Source organism: Garra rufa, chromosome 8, assembly GCF_049309525.1.
Source record: "Garra rufa chromosome 8, GarRuf1.0, whole genome shotgun sequence".
Taxonomy (NCBI): domain Eukaryota; kingdom Metazoa; phylum Chordata; class Actinopteri; order Cypriniformes; family Cyprinidae; genus Garra; species Garra rufa.
In genome coordinates this window covers 37,537,277-37,556,455 of record NC_133368.1, presented here as the reverse complement: position 1 = coordinate 37,556,455, position 19,179 = coordinate 37,537,277, and the positions used below count along the sequence as shown (strand labels likewise).

Genomic DNA, 19,179 nt, shown 5'->3' with positions numbered 1-19,179 from the left:
GTCTTTCTTCTGGCTGCTTCTGTCTTCTGTCACATCATCACTAAACACCGGTAACCCAGTGCCACTGGAAGCCATGCTCATGCCATTACACTGATCCACCATGTTCACAGATGATGTTGTAGGCTTTGGATCATGAGCTGTTCTTCTCCATACTTTTTTCTTCCCGTCATTCTGGTACACATTGATTTTAATTTCAGCAGTCCAAAAAGCTTTTCCAGAAGTGGTCTGGCTTTTTTAAATGTTTTTTGACAAAGTCTAATCTGGTCTTGTTTGCACCTTGTGGTAAACCCTCTCTATTTTGCTCTGGTGAAGTCTTCTCTTGATTGTAGACTTTGACAGTGACACGCCTACCTCCTGGAGAGTATTCTTCACTTGGCTGGATGTTGTAAAATGTTTTATTACCATGGAGAGGATGATCCAATCATCCACCATACTGTCGTCTTTTGTGAACATCCAGGCCTTTTTATGTTGCTGAGCTCACCAGTGTGTTCTTTTTCTTCTCAGAATTCACCAAACTGTTGATTTGGCCACTCCTAATGTTCCTGCTATCTCTCTGATGCATTTCTTTAGTTTTTGAAGCCTAACAATTGTCTGTTTTACTTGCATGCAGAGCTCCTTTGACCGCATGATGGGTTCAGAGCAACAGCTTCCAAATACAAATCGCACACTTAGAATCAGCTCCAAATCTTTTACCTGGTTAATTGATGTAGAAAAAATGAAGGAATAGCCCACAACTGTCCATGAAACAGCTTTTGAGTCAACTGTCCAATTACTTAAATGGTCCCTTAAAAAAGGGGGGACATATTAAAGAGCTGTAATTCCTTAACCTTTCTACCAATTTGATGAGACTGCCCTAAAAATTAAAGCTCAGAGTGTGCACTTTAAGCCCATATTCATTGTATAACTGTAACTTGAATATGTTTTGGTCAACAGCTAAAATAATAAAAATTGTGTCAGTGTCCAAATACTGTACATATGGACCTGACTGTATATTTCCTGCTATCTGACTCTCTATAAACCTACAAAACATCAAAGGTTTGGCAGAGCAAGATGTTAAAATTGAATAACAAAGTTTTTTTTTTTTTTTTTTTTTACAAATAAACGTTTTGGTTACCTTCTGCATTCTCCATGGAGAGCACAATGAGAAGAAGCAGAAGACTTCTCAGCACTGCCATGATGAAACTGAAAATTAATAAGCAGGAAATTTTTATAGACACACATATTATGCACACTGTGGTTTCTCAATGTATTTTAAAGAAAAAGCACAAAGATAATTAACATAGAAAGGTTATTCAGTAGGTCTCTGTGCCAAAACTCACCTTGGTTTTCAGATCGTTGCGTTCAGAATCTCAGAGAAAGATTTTTTGAAGTTTCAGAAGGAGCCCTGCTTTTATACTGTACTTCCAACCCACTTTATGTCAAGTGTGTATAAGTACACTGTAAACAAAATCTGTAGAAATTACAGTATTACTGGCAGCTGGTTTCCAGTAACTTACTGTAGATTTAAATTTATGCTATTTACTGGCAACAGTTTGTTCAAAGTTAATTGAACATTAAACATTAACAAGTCTTTATCTTTACAGAATAAAACTAAAATAACAGCCTCATGCAAAGCATTCTGGGAACCAAAATCTGAAGGAAAAAAACAGAAAAAGGTTGATGAAGGTTTCTGGTTCCCAGAATGCTTTGCAGTAGGTTGTTATTTTATAGTTTTATTCTGTAAAGACAAAGACTTGTTAATGTTTAATGTTCATTTAACTTTGAACAAACTGTTGCCAGTAAATAACATAAATTAAAAATCTACAGTAAGTTACTGGCAACCAGCTGCAGAACTACAGCAAATTTTTTACAGTGTATATAAGTCAAAGGAGGGTATAGGATTTGTTTGTTTGATCTTTGTACCTAATAAAATCCAAATATGGGAGAATTGGGTAAGATTTTTTTTTTTATGAATTAATATACTAATTTTCATCTATATAAACCTTTGCAAAACATCCAACAGTTCTTTGTGAATGGTGCCTATTTAAGTTTTTTTTTTCTAATGTCTGATCTAGGAAGAAAGAATAACACTTTTTTCTTTTTGCTTTCACAGCCATCTAGGTGTGCTGACAAATCAAACACAACAGAAGACAGAGACATGTTCTTTTCACCTAGAAATCTAAAACAAAATCGAAAGCAGAGTTTAAAAACAAACTGTTTTCATTTCAATTTAAATACCTGTTTCTTTGCTTTGTCATTATGGTGGATGCGTGTAGATCAATGTGGGGAAAAAATGAATTTAAAGCAGTTTAACATAAGGCAGCAACATAACAAAACATGAAAAAAATATGAGGTATACATACTTTCGCAAGGCACTGTATAACCAAATGCAGAACCTAATAAAAGGCAAGTAAAATAATTTTAAATAAATATTTTATGCTCACATTGCCAATGTTTTTATTAGTGAGTGGCCATGAAATCAACAGGACAGTGAAAAGTGCAAGTAGAAAAAAAATATGCACCTTTTATAAACAAAAACAGCTCTGATCCGTTACATCTAAATATGTCAGTGAATTTTGACATGAGAGAACAATAGGGGAAGGACTTTTACACTGTAGGAAGGTTTAAAACTTAATCTGGGCGTGACCCTAGTGAAATATTAAACTACTAATAAATCATTTTCTCTAATAATATTTCAGCAGTCATGTTCTGTATGTTTTCTTTCAGCTGTTTAGCATAGCAATGCCAGAATAGCGAATGGATCCCTGTTTGGAATAGTTTGATTCGTGTTGACAGTTCACTCACACATTCAATCATTTATAAAGGTTATTTACAATAAATAACAGAATAACAATTGAAGGCCGGGTGGAATAATCATTCCCAGTTTTTGAAAATGCTTATTATTGCTCTTGTGTATTGGTGGCACCTTGGAAAAAGACACTGCATGTCTTTCAGTCTTTTTAGTCAATCAGACTAAAAGGTACATAGTTACTGCCATTTTCATGCTCCTCAAATATTTTTGCTGTAACTTCAGATTGAGCTCATTCATGTGTTCAGAGTTGATGATGTCTCATTTCATTCAAGTTATATAGCAGTTTTAGCGGCCGGCCTACTTTGAACGAATGACTAGTTGGCAAAAGTAGGGTTTGCGGAAAACTTTTCTTGATGGAATGATAGCCATTTTGTTCAAGGATTCCAATGATATACAACACCTGAGTCTATGACAAATGGTCTAGGACAGGGATCTCCAACCCTGTTTTTGCAGAGCTCCAAAGCTCATAATTGGTCTTTTCTGAGGTAAATCACATTAACGCTACATGACTATTCACAAGATGTTTTACTGAAAGAAAGAGAATTAAAACGGTGCAGGTGTCGCTGAAGCTAGATGTGATATAGTGAGTCTTTTGAACTAGCTAGCTACCAACCTTACACCACTTAGTTTTAAAAAATGACGCAGTTCTATGGCAGTCACCAGAAATATCCACCTTTTTCTTCAACATGAAAGTAAGCCTATAGGTGAGACTTTCAGTTCAATAGCCGCTATGGTGAAATAATGAGAAGAATACAATATGTAGTAAACGGAGCCCTGCACATGGACATGTAGACTGACTATTTATTTATGTAGGCCACAAATTAAGGATACGTTCCCTCATTTTAATTAAAAAAGTCTCCCTTTGGCAGGCCCCTAGTCAGCCTGGACCCATATGCATGTGCATACCCAGACGCAACACCCCTGCACCACTGTGCACATTTTGTCTTTCTTATTTAACACACATAATTCAGATCAACAGCTCATTGCGAGAGAAATCCATGAACTGAACTGAGTGTGTCAGACAAGAGAGGAGAGGGTGCTCGCTGCAGAGCCATATGGAGGTAATGGGTGGAGATAGACACCTAACAACACCCTAACCCTACCCCTTACCCTATCCCTAACCTTAACTCCACCCATTTGTTCACTCAGAGGTGGAGCTGGACATCAAGAGAGGTGGAGCTGGAGGCCATTTGGCTCTGCGATGAGCAGTTCTTGCAAGAGAGACATACAAAATTTGCAGATGGTGAGTCCTCAGGAGCAGAATTAAAAAACACAGGTCTAGTAGTTATAAGCGATTTCATGTTTTTGATCGCTGTGGCGCCCCCTATTGGCAGCTTGGTGAGTTTTGGCAAGTTTCAGGCCTTCCAGTTTGATCTTCACAATCAGTTTTAGGGCATAATCATCATCATCATCATCCTTACAAAAACAATCCACCTTTTTCTTCAATGCAGAAGTAAGCCTAGTTAGTAAGTTACCCAGATGCACAGCCATATTGGCAATACCCGAATGTAAACAGCATTGATTGCACAGTTAATATACTACTGAATACATTGTTCGGCTAATTTATGCTGTATAGAGAAGGACTTAGGACTTAAGCAGGAAAGGGCCCAATATTTTGACAAACTAAAGTTGATTGGTGTTAAAGATAGATAAGATATTAGCCTAATATTTCACCTACCTGACTGAACATGATAAAAACATACACAAATGTTGTCAAGATTCTTTCCCTGGAAATCCTTTTGTTCCTCAGACAGTTTTTTTGCACTCTTCTCCTTGATTTAACTTTTGGCAGTCTTTTGTACTCCAAATGTTTTTCCCGGTCCGACAAATTAGTACAGCACAAAACATGACATTAATTGACCATTTTCAGCAGCAATAATCAGCTAAATTTCCGTTCAGTTCAGTGGCATTGTTTACGTTCAGTGCCTCCAACAGACGATTGATGACCTGTCATAAAAAACAGTATAGGGAAATAATGAGAAGAAAAACAACGTGCAGTAAATGGTAAAACTGTTTGCATGACAAACCAGTGTTTTCATTATTAAGATAATACATTAAAATAATATGGTATGACACACCAATTTGCAATATCAAGCAGCAAAACGAGTTGTTTTGTACATCTAAAAAAACAGCAGGACGCGGATGAGACCGGTCACCGGAAGCCAGACCCATCAAATTTATAAATGGCCGCACTCACTCTTACTGGAAGAAAAAGGTGGATAGATAGCAGGCTTTAAGAATATGAATGGTATTATGTGATTCCATCATCAGAGGAGTGGCTTGCAAAGATGTCGTGCCTCAGTGACTCGCAGATGAAAATCTGTCCCATTTTGTTATTTTTAATGTCACGTTTGATTTATTTATTTAAGCTTTGCATCGACTCACGAAACCCCTGCAGTTCCCTCTCGAACCCATTTGGGAAACCCTGCTATAGAGAGCCAAGATCATGGAACCACATTGACATCTAGTGTCTCAGTGAAGCATCACAACATTACGTTATTATTTGTTCCAAAGATCATACAGTTTTGCCATGTCTGCTTGTTATATTGTGTTTTTAAGCACTCGAATCAGAATATGGCTTCTGGCACGAAAGCACTTTAATATTATAGGCTATATATAGATACAATATTTTCATCATGAACATTTAAAGCTGGACTGATGTTAATTGAGTTCACTGGTGACACAAACCTAGATTTGGTACTGAAGGTGCTTTCCTCTCTTGGTCAGGTGACTAAACTACAGCCTTTTTCATTCTTTACACTACACAAGAACTAGCTTCTACACTTTGTCTAACATGGGGTCTTCTCTGCACCGTACAAAAGGCTTTTGAGTTGTAACTGATGGATTGTAGGGGTCAAGCTCTATTCAAGCAGAGATTGTCCAGCTGAGTGACTCATGTTATTCAGGTGGCCTGTCCATGAAGCATTTCATTCATCCAGGTCATTGTAGTAGGCTAGAGTTTAGTTGAAACAACTGCACTTTTTCTTTTAAAGCAAATGGTTGTTGTAAGGATGTTTGGTCTACAAAAGTATTAGCTATGTTCGGAATAGAATACTATCACACTTCTCTTAGTTCTACTGTATGTGCACAGCATGTATAAAGTATCGTTTGGTAGGACATTTGTTATAATATGCATTATACAATGAACACAGCACACTATATAAAATACTTATCCCACAATTCAATAAGCTTAACTTGACCTTTTATTTCTAATGTGATAAATAACCCATTAGGGGCAGCTGATATATTTTTTAAACTCCTTTTCACTTATTTTATCAGACTGCCAATTTTTTTTTCTTACAACACTAAAAACGAGCTGAAAAAGAACCACTTTTATTTCCAACCTGATTGCTTTATGCCACTCACGCGATGAGGTCATGTGACAACCATGTAGCATAACTACTGTTTAAAGCATTTATTAATGGATAATGTCTACTGTTTCAGTTACAGCCATGATTATATATCATCTGCTTATCAAAATACATTCTTTGGTAGGTTTATATTGCTTCTAATGCATTGACTTTCATGCAAAACATCACCCAGTCTTTTAAGCATGCAGGAAAATATGTCACACGTAACCGGTTTTTCTCCTAGACAATGCTTATGTTGCCTGCTTAGAACACTACTTTCCTTTAGCTCATGGTAAGTGTGCAAATAGGTATGTGCATGGTGTCTGCTTTTTTACATTTTTTTTTTTTCAGAAAGCACAGAAAAGAGGTGTTTGTACATACTAACATTAAAAAATGTGGTATTTCATGATAATGTTACCTTTTTTTATACCCTGTAAGTCTAGCATATAACTTAATTTCTAAAATGTGATAAATTGCAATGTTTGCAAAGTGTCTATTTCTATGTATATTACATTTAACCTGGCATTTAATTATACATTTATTATGATGTATTATATATAACTGTACATTGTATTTTCATTTCATTCATTAAACTTATTTACATGTCAAAATGTCATCTTTAAAATGCAGTATTGCATTAATTACACCTATCTATATCCTGAAATATACTTTTCCAAATTATTAATTTTTTTAAAATTAAAAACAGTATAATACACTACCTGTCAAAAGTTTTTGAACAGTAGGATTTTTTAATGTTTTTCAAAGACGAGTGTTCTGCTCACCAAGCCTGCATTTATTTGATCCAAAGTACAACAAAACAGTAAAATTCTGACATATTTTTACTATTTAAAATAACTGTTTTCTTTTTTAATATATTTTAAAATGTAATGTATTCATTTGATCAAAGCTACATTTTAAGCATCATTACTCCATTCTTTAGTATCACATGATCCTTCAGAAACCATTCTAATATGCTTATTTGCTGTTCAAGAAACATTTATTATTATTATCATCAATATTTAAAACAGTTGAGTACATTAATATATATATATATATATATATATATATATATATATATATATATATATATATATATATATAAACAAATGATAGAAATTGCTACTTTTATTTAGTAAGGATGCTTTAAATTGATCAAATCGTTTTGATAAATCGATTTCTAAACGATGTCAAACTTTTAATTCATCAAAGAAACCAGAAAACATATACTTAGCTGTTTTCAACATAATAAATGTTTTTGAGCAGCAAATTTGAATATTAGAATGATTTCTGAAGGATCATGTGACTTGAGTAATGATGCTAACAAATCAGCTTTGATACCACAGGAATAAATTACATTTTAAAATGTATTCAAATAGAAAAGAGTTATTTTAAATAGTAAAATATTTCACAATTTTACTGTTTTTGCGGTACTTTGGATCAAACAAATGTATTCTTAGTGAGCAGAAGAGACTTGCATTTTAATTTATAAATAATTTATTAAAATTCAAAAAATGATTTGTTATTGATACGAAATAGGCTACTCTTTGTTTTTTATTCTTCGCCCCCAATATAGGCCTACATTACAACTTTATATCTAAACAAAGGCTTTAAAACAACATTTCCAGTATAAATGTGTTCAGGAGCATCAACAACGTTCATTTCTTTGTAAGAAGAATGATACAACACTTGTTAATGTCACAAAATCAGGTGTCAGGTAGGCGAGCTGTCCTAGAAACCGCGCATGCTCAGCTGAGTCACACGTTCAGGCAGTAAGTGCACGGATATACTTCTCATTTACTTCCATCCATAGCACGGTGACGGGTCTCTAAGCAGCCTGACACAGGAGAGAGAGAGAGCGGCTGGAGGCAGTTTAAGGGAGGGGGGCAGCAGCAGTCGATGCTGGTGACGCAGGAAAAACACCCAACAGCAGACAATAAACCAATGATCTGATCTCAACACAGGCGTGATATTTATAATCGGGACAGCCAGACACATGCACGCGGCTGAGTAATTATTAAACGGCACTTAAATGATCCGATCTGGGGTCGTATGGAGGAAAGATCCAGTTTGATTCTCGGTAAGTGGGTTTGTGTGTGAAGCTAAAGGAAGCTAGCGGCTAATAGCAGATGATTTGCAAGTCAGTGCTCACTTAGCTTAGCTCGAACAGCTCAATGAACGAAGGTAAAGACGTCTGGATATTTGTCACTTCTTGCCTATTTTTAATCCTTTCGCACCTTACATGCACAGCCGATTTATAATCTATTCAATCTAGTTAGCATTTGCATTTAACGGCAGTTCAGTTTGAGGTGGTTGATTTGTGGCTAAACAAGTGGTTTTGACGTGGGCAGGTCGGTTATTTTTTGTCACTAGTTGATCTTTTTCGTTTTTGGCAGGTTGTGAATTATAACACGAGCTTGTTGAATAATTAAAAGGGGTGTTCTGATGTTTTAACGGCTTTGAATTCACTGTCACGAGCTGATTGTGTTTTGCTGGAGTCCAGCTGTTAGCCGTTAGCACGTTAGCATGTTTCTGCTGCTGTATTTACATTCACTTTCGCTCTTGCTTTTGAGTTATAAAATAAGATTGCATATACAAAAACGGTGTCATGTGAAGCCTCAGAGCTTTAATAGCATTATATGCATGGCCGGTTACACAGATAAACCTGATGTAACTCAGATTGTGTTTGGAGGAGGAAACAGGCCTGAACTGCCACAGTTTCAAACTAGGCCCAATACATAATGGCTGTGTCTCAAAAGCAAGTGTGCTGCCCACCCAGACAGTATTTTTGGGCATCGTAGGCACGTTTGCAGCTTTTAAACTGACTGATATTGAAAACCTAGTAGGCTCCCTAGTTTGACAGCATTTTTGGGCGTCGTAGGCTGATTATGTAGGCAGCTCACTGTGTTTTGAGAGACAGCCAATATCACCTCTTTTATGTATAATTCCGTTTTCTGGAATTGGAGATGAATTCTGGTAGCTGCAATATTTATATTGACAATGTGGGAAACGCCCATATTTAGCAATTAAGTGACAGTAAAATTAATTTCCTTCCATTATCTGAGAACGTCAATCTGTACGTATTTATTCTGCTTGCCAGCCCTTGGGCATCTGGTTCGTTTATTATGACAAACGTGAAAATGTTAGGTATAATGAGTTATATTGTATTAGAGTCTCTGTAGTGTGATGTCTCATCAATTTGGAGAAATGTTGTTGTGTTCATTATGTATATAGGAGCATGTCCATAATTACTGTCAAACTGGCAGTTTAGTTAAAAGTTCAACAAACAATCTTGTACTCAGACTGCTGCTTCTGTGTGCTATCTGTTGTGATTTGAGGGCATTTCAATTTTTTTTTCGATATTTGAGAGTCTATACTAGTTCATTTTCATTTACGATCTTATTAAACCATGTTGATCAAATGTTTATACATTATGAATAGTTTCATTTGATATCACAATTTAAATAGATGATTAAGCATTGTTTAAAACAGTGCAAATTAAATAATGCAGCAATATTGATTTTTTTTTCAATAAAATGCTGTTTTGTAATGAAATACTACAAAGCCAAGGTGCAAGAGGTTTAAAAAAAAAAAAAAATCCACTTAACTGTACAGAAATCACTGCCTGAAAGCCATGTCAGTTTTTTTCCTCTCTTCTATGAAATGTATGTTGGTTTGGCTTTTTAAATTTTTTTTGTTATTGTAGCCAACAAGAATGTTTTGCTCATTACGAATCAGACATCCACTGAATCGTTTAGTGAAGCTGCAGCTATTCTGCCTTATTTGTTTGAGTCAGTCACAAAATGACAAAAGACAGTTGTCTGTTTAATGTAACAAAACCCTAAGTGTGTTTTAAATGCCCCAGGCTCTTTAAACTTGATATGAATAGGTTTGATATATTCTGTTGAATAAAATTGACACATTATGTTAAATTCAGTAGCTTGTCCAAGATAGGTAGCATATGTTATGTTGCCATACTCTTAAGTCTTTAAACAACATCAACTACTTATATTTTCAATTAGAACGGCAAGACGATTAGTCACGCTTAATCGATTGAAAATAAGAGTTGTTTGCATACTATATCTGTGTACTGTGTATATTTGTTATCTATTTTTAAATACACACACATAAATGTGTGTGTATATATATATATATTATATATTTTTATATTTGTTGAGGTATTGTATGTAAACACTTGTATGTAATTTATATTATATATTAATAGAAATATTTTACATATAAATCTTACATTTTTTTTCCTTAATATACACGTCTATGTGTGTGTATTTATATATACCTAATAAATATACACAGTACACACCAAAGGCTGTAGTATGCAAACAAAGTTTTATTTTGAATCAATTAATCGTGACTTATCATTTTGCTGCTCTATTTTTTTATACTTTGCATTGTGACAAACATCCAATTACTGTAGCAAACAAGTGATGATATTGTTTTTCGGTGTCATTTCGTCAGTACTAGTGTGCTCTGCACTGCTTTTTCTTTACTTGGCATTGTATTTATGTACTAACCAGACCTGTTTTGTATGCAATGATTTAATGCACTTTGCACTAGCCAGCAGCATCCTCCTGGGGAGCATAACATGCACTATAAAAGTAAAACCTCTTCTACTTGTTTTGAACTATATATCTTGTAGTTTTGTAGTGATTTTAATGCAATATCTGACCAGAGAAGAGAAATAAAAATGGGTCTTAAAGAATCTTCATCAAAACTAAGGCTGATGATACACTGGGCAACTTTTTGAGCAATGTTGCCGGGCAACTTTGGCAAATGTTGCTGTCAATGGGCAACCAGGTGAGATACAGGGCCCACGATTGATCTAAATTATCCAGATAGAAATCTGTTACCCATTTTCAATGAGAAAGTGCCCAAACAATATTGCAAAAAAAAAGTTGCCCGATAAAATTGCTCAAAAAGTTGCCCCGTGTATCATCAACATAACAGTCTGAAGTTGCACATTGTTTCCGAACAGCAATTGTGTGTCGCCATGGCTGTGCACTAAATATGAAAAAATGTCTTTGTGTGTAGTTTCAACTTTGTTTAAATGTGAAATGTTGCATATCTTTATGCTTAATAATTTGCATCTGTATAAATGGCATTATATAGAGCTTTGTGAATAGTTCAATGCAAGCCTGAATTTAAAACAAAACTGCAGTCAAAATTGCATCCTATTTACTTTTTTAATGCACAAATTTGTTCTTTTACAAGATTCGTCTGTGCATGTTGTTCCAAAGACTTGTCTTTGTGATTTTGAAACATAATGTGGGCTTGCTCCTCCTTTTCCTTTTTGGCTGATGTCACTTAGGCCTTACTGTGACGTGCTGTTAACCAATAGCCAAGCACTTATTTAGTCATTGGTTTAGTTATCTCACCTTTGGTCTAGCTTTGTTCTGATGTGCAACACCTACTTTTCACAATCCAATTCCTGATAGATAAAATCACGTACCGCCTCCTTTTTTTTCTGGTCACTAGGAAATATGTCAGAAAAGGAAGTATGTTCACATTGATTTTATTATAGAAACATATGAGGTGTAAGCTTGGACGTAGCACGGAAATGAATAAAATCTTAATTAAATTAGCTGTAGTTATGCTCCGCTCTGACTGAGCAGTACTGTATGCAGTAATCATGATGTAAAATCTTTAGTCAAAAGGTGTGTTTTAAAGATTGTGATATTAGTCTGTTTTATTTTTCAGGTTATGCAATGGTCTCTGCAACATATCCAGTCCCCCAGGTGGTGCTTTCACTTTCAGAAGTGTGCCGGTTCTCCGTCGCTCCTAAGGAGAAACTGATTTCTTCTGGTGTGCCAGCGACATAAGCAGACAAGATTGCAAAGATCTGCCCCGTGTCGAGTATGACGGCCACGACCCGTGGCTCCCCTGTGGGAGGGAATGACGGTCAGGGCCAGGCTCCGGATGGCCAGTCCCAGCCACCCCTGCCCCAGAACCAGGTCAGTGCTCCATTTTGGGTTTCCCCTCTCTATTCCGATCCCTGCCGAAACACTTCTTTTTGCTGTTGCTGAAGAGTATGTTTTATCGATAAGGTTTACAGTATCCTTGCGTTGTGCTGCAATATGTTCTTTAAACCACATCTGATTAGTTTTGACAGTTGACTGAGTTCCAAAGAAAAAAACATTAGCCAACTCCCATAGATGCAAATGTGTTTCTGTAATTGTGCTTTGCCCTGGAAGGAACAGATGTCAACAGAGGGAAATGTTATTAGGTAACTAGTATGATCCAAAACAAAAATCACCTGCTGTATAATATCACAATTGTATTTTTTTTTTATGGTTGCGCTTATGGCGTTTAAGTAAAAGATAAACATGAGATTATTTTTAAACTGTTTGTAATAATTAATTGAATTAAACAAGATTCTATTGTATAAATGTTAACATTGTACACTACTAAAAGCAAGAAGTTTTAGGTATTTTCTTAGTTGTGTCTGTAAAATCACAAGTACTTTTTAGATGTTTTTTCAGTGTTGTCTTACAGTTGTTCACAGCATTCTGCTGCAATGTTATTTGAATTACTTTGCTCTTTGGCCTCGTATCTAGGGCTGCAACAACGAATCGATAAAATCGATAAAAATCGATTACTAAAAGCGTTGGCAACGAATTTCATAATCGATTCGTTGTGTCGCGCGACGCAGAGACATTTGGTTGTTATTATATATATTAAAAAAATAATTGAGCGCACAGCGGAGTGGACACATTCGGTCTCTCTCCCGCACTGATGCCAGCAGAGTTCGGCACCTCATAAGCTGTGTTTCCATCCAAAAATGCGAATTTAACTTATGCGCAAAACTGGAACATTTGAGCATAAAGCACCGTTTCTACATTATATATGCTGCCCCGATTTATATCAAACATGTTTGATATTTAAGCCTACTTTGGCTAGCGTACTTTAACAGCAGCCAATGCTCGATCGCAAAACAGCTGCTGTACGGGTCGTTGGATAGTGGAGATGGAGAAAACTACTTCTATAGTTTTTGTAACACTGTCTGTCTGTATAATGTGTCGAAAACATACCACAACCGTAAGGAGAAAGAGGAGCTCTGCTGAGGTGAAATCGTCTCAGTTTTGAATGGGGCTGTGACGGTGGCACGTTGTTTTTTTATATATAGCCTACACTTCAGTCAGCGAACAAGCAGCCTAAAAACGCTAAAATAAATCAAAGAAATAATATATTTAATTAAGAAAGTAGCCTAAGAGTATTATATAGGTTATTAAACAAACATTCCTTGTAAAAATGTCCGACAGCTCATCAATTTTTGGCCGACTGAATTTCCAGTCCGACTGTCTTTTTTTCTCTTTCTCTTCCTCATTACACAGCTGCTGTTTTTAATAGCAAAGTGATTACATTTATTTTCGTTCCTTTAGTTTATAAAGTTAATTTAGAGATATATTTGGAACACTTTTTGTTTGTTAAATTCAAGTTTTTGTTTTTTAAAGTTATACCTAGCAAACAGCGGCAGACAGATCAAAAGCCTGCTTAATTCATCGCGATTTAAATTAAAATCCATTGATATAAAAAACTTAAAACATATCACAATATTAGTTTAATCATTCAATCAAGATAATTCCGAAGTTTGTGCGGAGAGAAGCGCGCTTTGCTCATAAAGGTAAGAGTAATTTACCACCCGGGCCGGAACTGTAAAGGGTCTACCTTAGTTTGTGTGTACTAACAGTATCAACAAAATGTGCTCTTAAAGAAAACAAACAGAATACGCTTGATATCTTTGGTTTAAACTGGAGCGCTTCACAATAATTAACCGAAACCCAGGTAATTGCCTCACAAACACAATATCTATAGAAAGCTTTAAATTATTATTTTACTATAAAACGAAATAATTAAAATCGAAAACAAAACTCTTTCATTAGCTAATCCATAAAGATGCATTAGGCATTAATGAGCAGATGGCAGGATCATCAATTTCATCTTTGCAACACTGAATCAGAAAATACTAGTTTATTAATAAGTAATTCGAATATTTTCTTAATTTTTGCCTTGACACATTCATGGTAATTACTTTTGCTGGGGCTTTGAGGCCAGTTTTGCGTGCATTTGAATGCGGAACTCTTCCAGCTGGTCGCTGCTGATGGCAGGACACTAAACACCGCCATGGCAGAATGAATGTAGCAGAAAGTTAGTCAAGTTATCCCGTTCCAGCGTGCAAAGTCACATGACTTTTTTAATGCGCACTGAGGAATTTAATTTGAGAGGCTTCTTGATGGGAAATGCAGCATGTACACCACAGCAATCCGCTGTCTTGACAGATAGTAATTTTAGTTTATTTAGTCTATATATTTGGCAGATGTAAAGCATACATGTGTATGTTTTTTGTGTTAGTCCATTTTTATTTTATTATTATTATTATAACAGTTCAAGGAGCAACATGTTCGTGCACTTTCTAAAGATTTTAGTTCTGTTTTTGAATAAAGGGTTGTAAATCCCTTGTTTTTTTTAATTTATCCGATTCATCGATTCATCGAAAAAATAATCGACAGATTAATCGATTATTAAAATAATCGTTAGTTGCAGCCCTACTCGTATCGTAATATCATTGATTTCAGGTTTATCTGACACTAAATGTCATGTTAAGCAACCAGCCACAGGTTGTGTTTGCTTTTGAATCACTGTTGGTTTGTTCTTACTTTCTAATAGAGGTCAACGGATATTGGTTTTTACCGATACCGATAGCTAGGTTGGACCACACTGGCCGATACCGATTACTTAACCGATAGTTTTTGAAAATGGATACTGAAAGGCAACTAAAATAGTGCTCTACTATTTTTTTAAAAGTACTAAACCATACTTTGTAAATTAATAAAAAAAAATATAAATATTAATTATATATTGATAAAGTTATTTCATAGTTCATAAATGTTAACAAAATAAACTTCAAAATTTAACAATACATCAGTAAATGTTGAAATTAACGCACTCTAACAAGGAACAACACTTCTATTCTACAGCTTTCATCAATCTTAGTTGATGTTACAAATGGGTCATTGTAAAGGGGTGGAAATCTTTACATTTTAACAATAAGTAAAATACAGTTTCTATGCTTTTTGTTTATATTTGGAATCTCTGTATGTCAGTACTGCCATCTTAAAATTAAGATCCAATTTAATTACATTTTATATCAAATTTATTTCGTGCAGAATTTACTTTTTTTTTTTTTTATATAAGCAGGCTATTTTTTTAAAACAATAGACAGTGACATAGACAGTGGCTGCTTTAACAGGCTTCAATAAATGCAAAGATCTATTTCGATATATCAGATGTTTTGTCCTGCTCTGAAAACATAACTGGCTGTGTGTACTGTACATTAGTTTCGTATAAAAGTATTCGAAAAGGCAAGTGCATTTAACCGCATCCGCAATCGAGCTTTTTAGGACGAAAAAACACAAAGAGCAAGTGAAAGTCTGTCAGTGTGCGTGTTTTGTGCATCTAATAGTACTGTATTACAAACGGCAGAAATGAAGGCATATCTAAAGTAAAACACTGCGGGTTGAAGCACACACTGTCTGGCAATTTCTCACAGTGCAAATTCTGTGCAATGAAGCCCGCCGCCGTCTCTAGCGCGCACACGTGCCATATGCGGGGAAAAACACACAAGCTCGTTGAAGAGAGGATTGTGATGCATCGGAGAATCAATTTTTCACCCACCCTAACGAAACCTGGCAAAAGTGCAGCCTGCTTTGCGCGGACAACTCGCAGGTATCACACACACAGAGGACGCGTCGCCTGTAGTTCAAGGGGAAGTCAAAAACAGTTTATTTAATCACCAAACAGGCAAATGTTTACTTAAAGAATGATCAAAAAAGCGGCAAAGATTAGTTTAAAGAACAGGTCAAACGAAAAGAGAAAGAGCGATATATATTGTTGTAGCCATTTAAGAATTTTTTTTCTGTTTTACAGTGTTTAAATATTATTTGTTTGTGTTTTGTTTCAGTTCAATCAGTTTATTAGGAAAGAAGTTTGTGTAATTTGTAAATGTCATAAGGACGTGGTATGAATTGGACGGCAATAAGCCGGGAGAATTGGAGAGGGTCAGACACAATTTTTTGACCACTTCCTACTAGGGGTGGGGAAAAAAATCGATATTGCAATATATTGTTGTGCTCTCTGTCGCAATAAATAATCGATACACTAACGGCCAATATCGATATTTTATTACAACACAGAATGATTAATTTACCCGTTGTCGGTGTCACTGTCACTACCCAATATCTACCATTCTGTTTGCGGGGGGCGCTGTTCGAGTAAATAGGCGTAAAGTGGCAGAAGCAGCGGCCAGTGAAGAACACAAGTTATCTAACAACAACAGAGAAGAAGCGCAGAAAAAGAGAAGTGAGAAAAATGGCGGAAAATAACGAAAACCAAACAAAGACGCACCCGCTAGTTGAGCATGCTGATCAGTTACGCCTGTTTCACACATACTCCGTCTGCAGTGCGTATGCGTTGAGTATTTTTTTTCCCCACCCATGTTAACGGATTAGAGCGTTCACACTGCACGCGGTTGCTGTCCGGCAGTACGTCCCAGAAGCGGTGTGCAAGTGCATTGAATAATACGTTGTTTATAAAACGTGTTCTGTGTGAAAGCAAAACGAGTCCGTGCTGCTTGTGCATCGCACACGGACTGCATACGCACTGCAGACGGAGTATGTGTGAAACAGGCGTTAGTGTTCCTCAAGAAGAATATGCCTTGATGTGACCACTGTCCAGGTTAACATAAAGCACTTTACAGTAACTTACTACTGACGTTTCAGTATCACGGTTTACACGTTAGTTAATGTTCATGTTGTTTTTTTAATGTTCAGGCACTTTTATCTCTCTAGCTGTACAGTGTTTACATTTAAGACCAGGAGGCAGTTATTATGCAAATGCATATTTCTTTGCACAGTGTTGAAAATGTTGGCATTAATAAATGCTTAAGATTTCCTTATTATGGGTATTTTTTTCTTTTTCAGTCACATATATCGTTGATGAAATTTCTTCCAATATATTGAATATCGTAGATATCGTGAATCGTGATATTATCGATACCGTGGGCCACATATCGTGAGTTACCTGTATCGTCCCACCCCTACTTCCTACGTTTTTATTTGTGGAAAATCCCTTCTTAAACGAATTTCGTTTTGTATAATTTTTATGTTAAATTTTAATACATATTTTTGTTGATCAGTTATTAAAATCAAATAAGAACAAGGAAAATTGGCATTGTTAAAAAGTGCGTAACTATCTTGCTTCCGCGGCCTAAAGAAAAGGCTAAAACATAAATTATAGCTCTATATGAAGCATACAGACTTAGAGCTACAGAAATACAAACATTTTGCTTAAATGCACAATACTTAATCTTCCAGCCCAGGGTCAAGTCTTTATGAACATTAAAGATTTGGGACAGATATGATGTAATGTCAATCTATGAATGGCGCGCTGTGGCGCAGCAGGATTTCTGACAGCTAAATGAACACAGTTTGCTTTCTCATGTCACGTCTTTAAATCTGCAACTTTGCTGGCTAACATTATGACCAGCTTGATATAAACCAATGCAAATATATGGTAACAATCCTGACATTAAGCATTGGTGTCGGACTTAACCTCTCATACTCTATGACAGAGAGCGAGCGTGAGCTGCTTCAGCAAAGAACGCAACCCGGAAAAACTATCGGCATGGATTTTTGCTGATAACCGATAGTTCCGCCAATCAACTATCGGTGCCGATTAATCGGCAAAACCGATACATCGGTCGACCTCTACTTTCTAATTGGGAGGTACAGAAAATGCTGTAAAGTTGACCATACTTTATGAGGAGGTCTAATTTAGTAAGACATTAAAGGGATAGGTCACACAATAAATGGAGATATTTTAATATACACTTTAAGTCAAAACAGTTTTGAACAGTAAGATTTGTAATGTTTTCTTAAAGAAATCTCTTCTGCTCACCAAGCCTGCATTTATTTGATCCAAAGCAAAAACGGTAACATTTTGAAATAATTTTACTATTCAAAACTAATGTTTTCTATTTGATTATATTTTAAAATGTAATTTATTCCTGTGATTTTAAAGCTGAATTTTTAGCATCATTACTGCAGTCACATGATCCTTCAGAAATCATTCTAATTTTCTGATTTGCTGCTCAAAAACATTTATTATTATTATGTTGAAAATGGTGCAGTATATTTTTCAGGTTTCAGGTTTGATAAATAGAAAGCTAGGAAGAACAGCATTTATCTGAAATAGAAATCTTCTGTAACATTATAAATGTCTTTATCATCACTATTGATCAATTTGAAGCATCCCTGCTAAATAACATTATTAATTTCTATAATTAATACTTTTATTAATTATGGAAGAAAAATAGAAATACTAAGTCCAAGCTTTTGAATGGTATAGTAGTGTATAATGTTGTTGTATTCATCAAAGAATCCTGAAAAAAAAAATCACTCAACTTTTAAATGTTGATGATAATAATAAATGTTTCTTGAACAGCAAATCAGCATATTAGAATGATTTCTGAAGGTTCATGTGACACTGAAGACTAATAATGGTGGAAATTTAGCTTTGATCACAGGAATAAATTACATTTTAAAATATATTTAAATAGGAGGAGTTATTGTAAAAAGTAAAAATATTTCACAACATTCCTGCTTTTGCTGTATTTTGGATCAAATAAATGCAGGCTAAAGAAGAGACTTCTTTAAAGAATATAATTAAAAATCTTTTAAATGGTAGTCTACTCCATACATATATAAATATATAATGTTTTCAACAGATATGGTAAATAGAGGCTCAACCATGTGTACTTACAGAGAAAAAATTTGGTTGGTTATCACATGTCAGACAAGCATGTTTCAGCTAATGTTTACCATATTTAATGTGGTTTATGTAAATAAAAGCCTTAATTAAATCTGTTCCATTATATGAAGAAGGGTGCGAAAATAGGTTGATTCATAGATGGATTACAACCCCCTCCAAATGCTTTGCAATTCTCTCTGAATTGATTTGAGCTTGGTT

At 35.3% G+C, this 19,179-nt stretch overlaps 2 protein-coding genes across 5 annotated transcripts in view; one reads left to right on the top strand and one right to left on the bottom strand.

The window, feature by feature from the left end:
• The window catches only part of LOC141340169 (ladderlectin-like), a 2,776-nt gene extending 1,653 nt beyond the window's left edge, over positions 1–1,123 (bottom strand). The window contains exon 1 of the mRNA XM_073845096.1: positions 1,115–1,123. Within this exon, the coding sequence (XP_073701197.1) occupies positions 1,115–1,123 (9 nt within the window). The remainder of the gene's footprint in view (positions 1–1,114) is intronic.
• A 6,914-nt stretch (positions 1,124–8,037) lies between these two features.
• usp9 (ubiquitin specific peptidase 9) overlaps positions 8,038–19,179 on the top strand; it is a 42,811-nt gene continuing 31,669 nt past the window's right edge. The window contains exons 1-2 of one of the 4 annotated variants that reach the window (XM_073845296.1): positions 8,038–8,218; positions 11,854–12,107. In XM_073845296.1, the coding sequence (XP_073701397.1) occupies positions 12,012–12,107 (96 nt within the window). In that variant the 5' untranslated portion in view covers positions 8,038–8,218; positions 11,854–12,011. The remainder of the gene's footprint in view (positions 8,219–11,853; positions 12,108–19,179) is intronic. The other 3 variants (XM_073845295.1, XM_073845294.1, XM_073845293.1) reach the window with 3 other exon arrangements.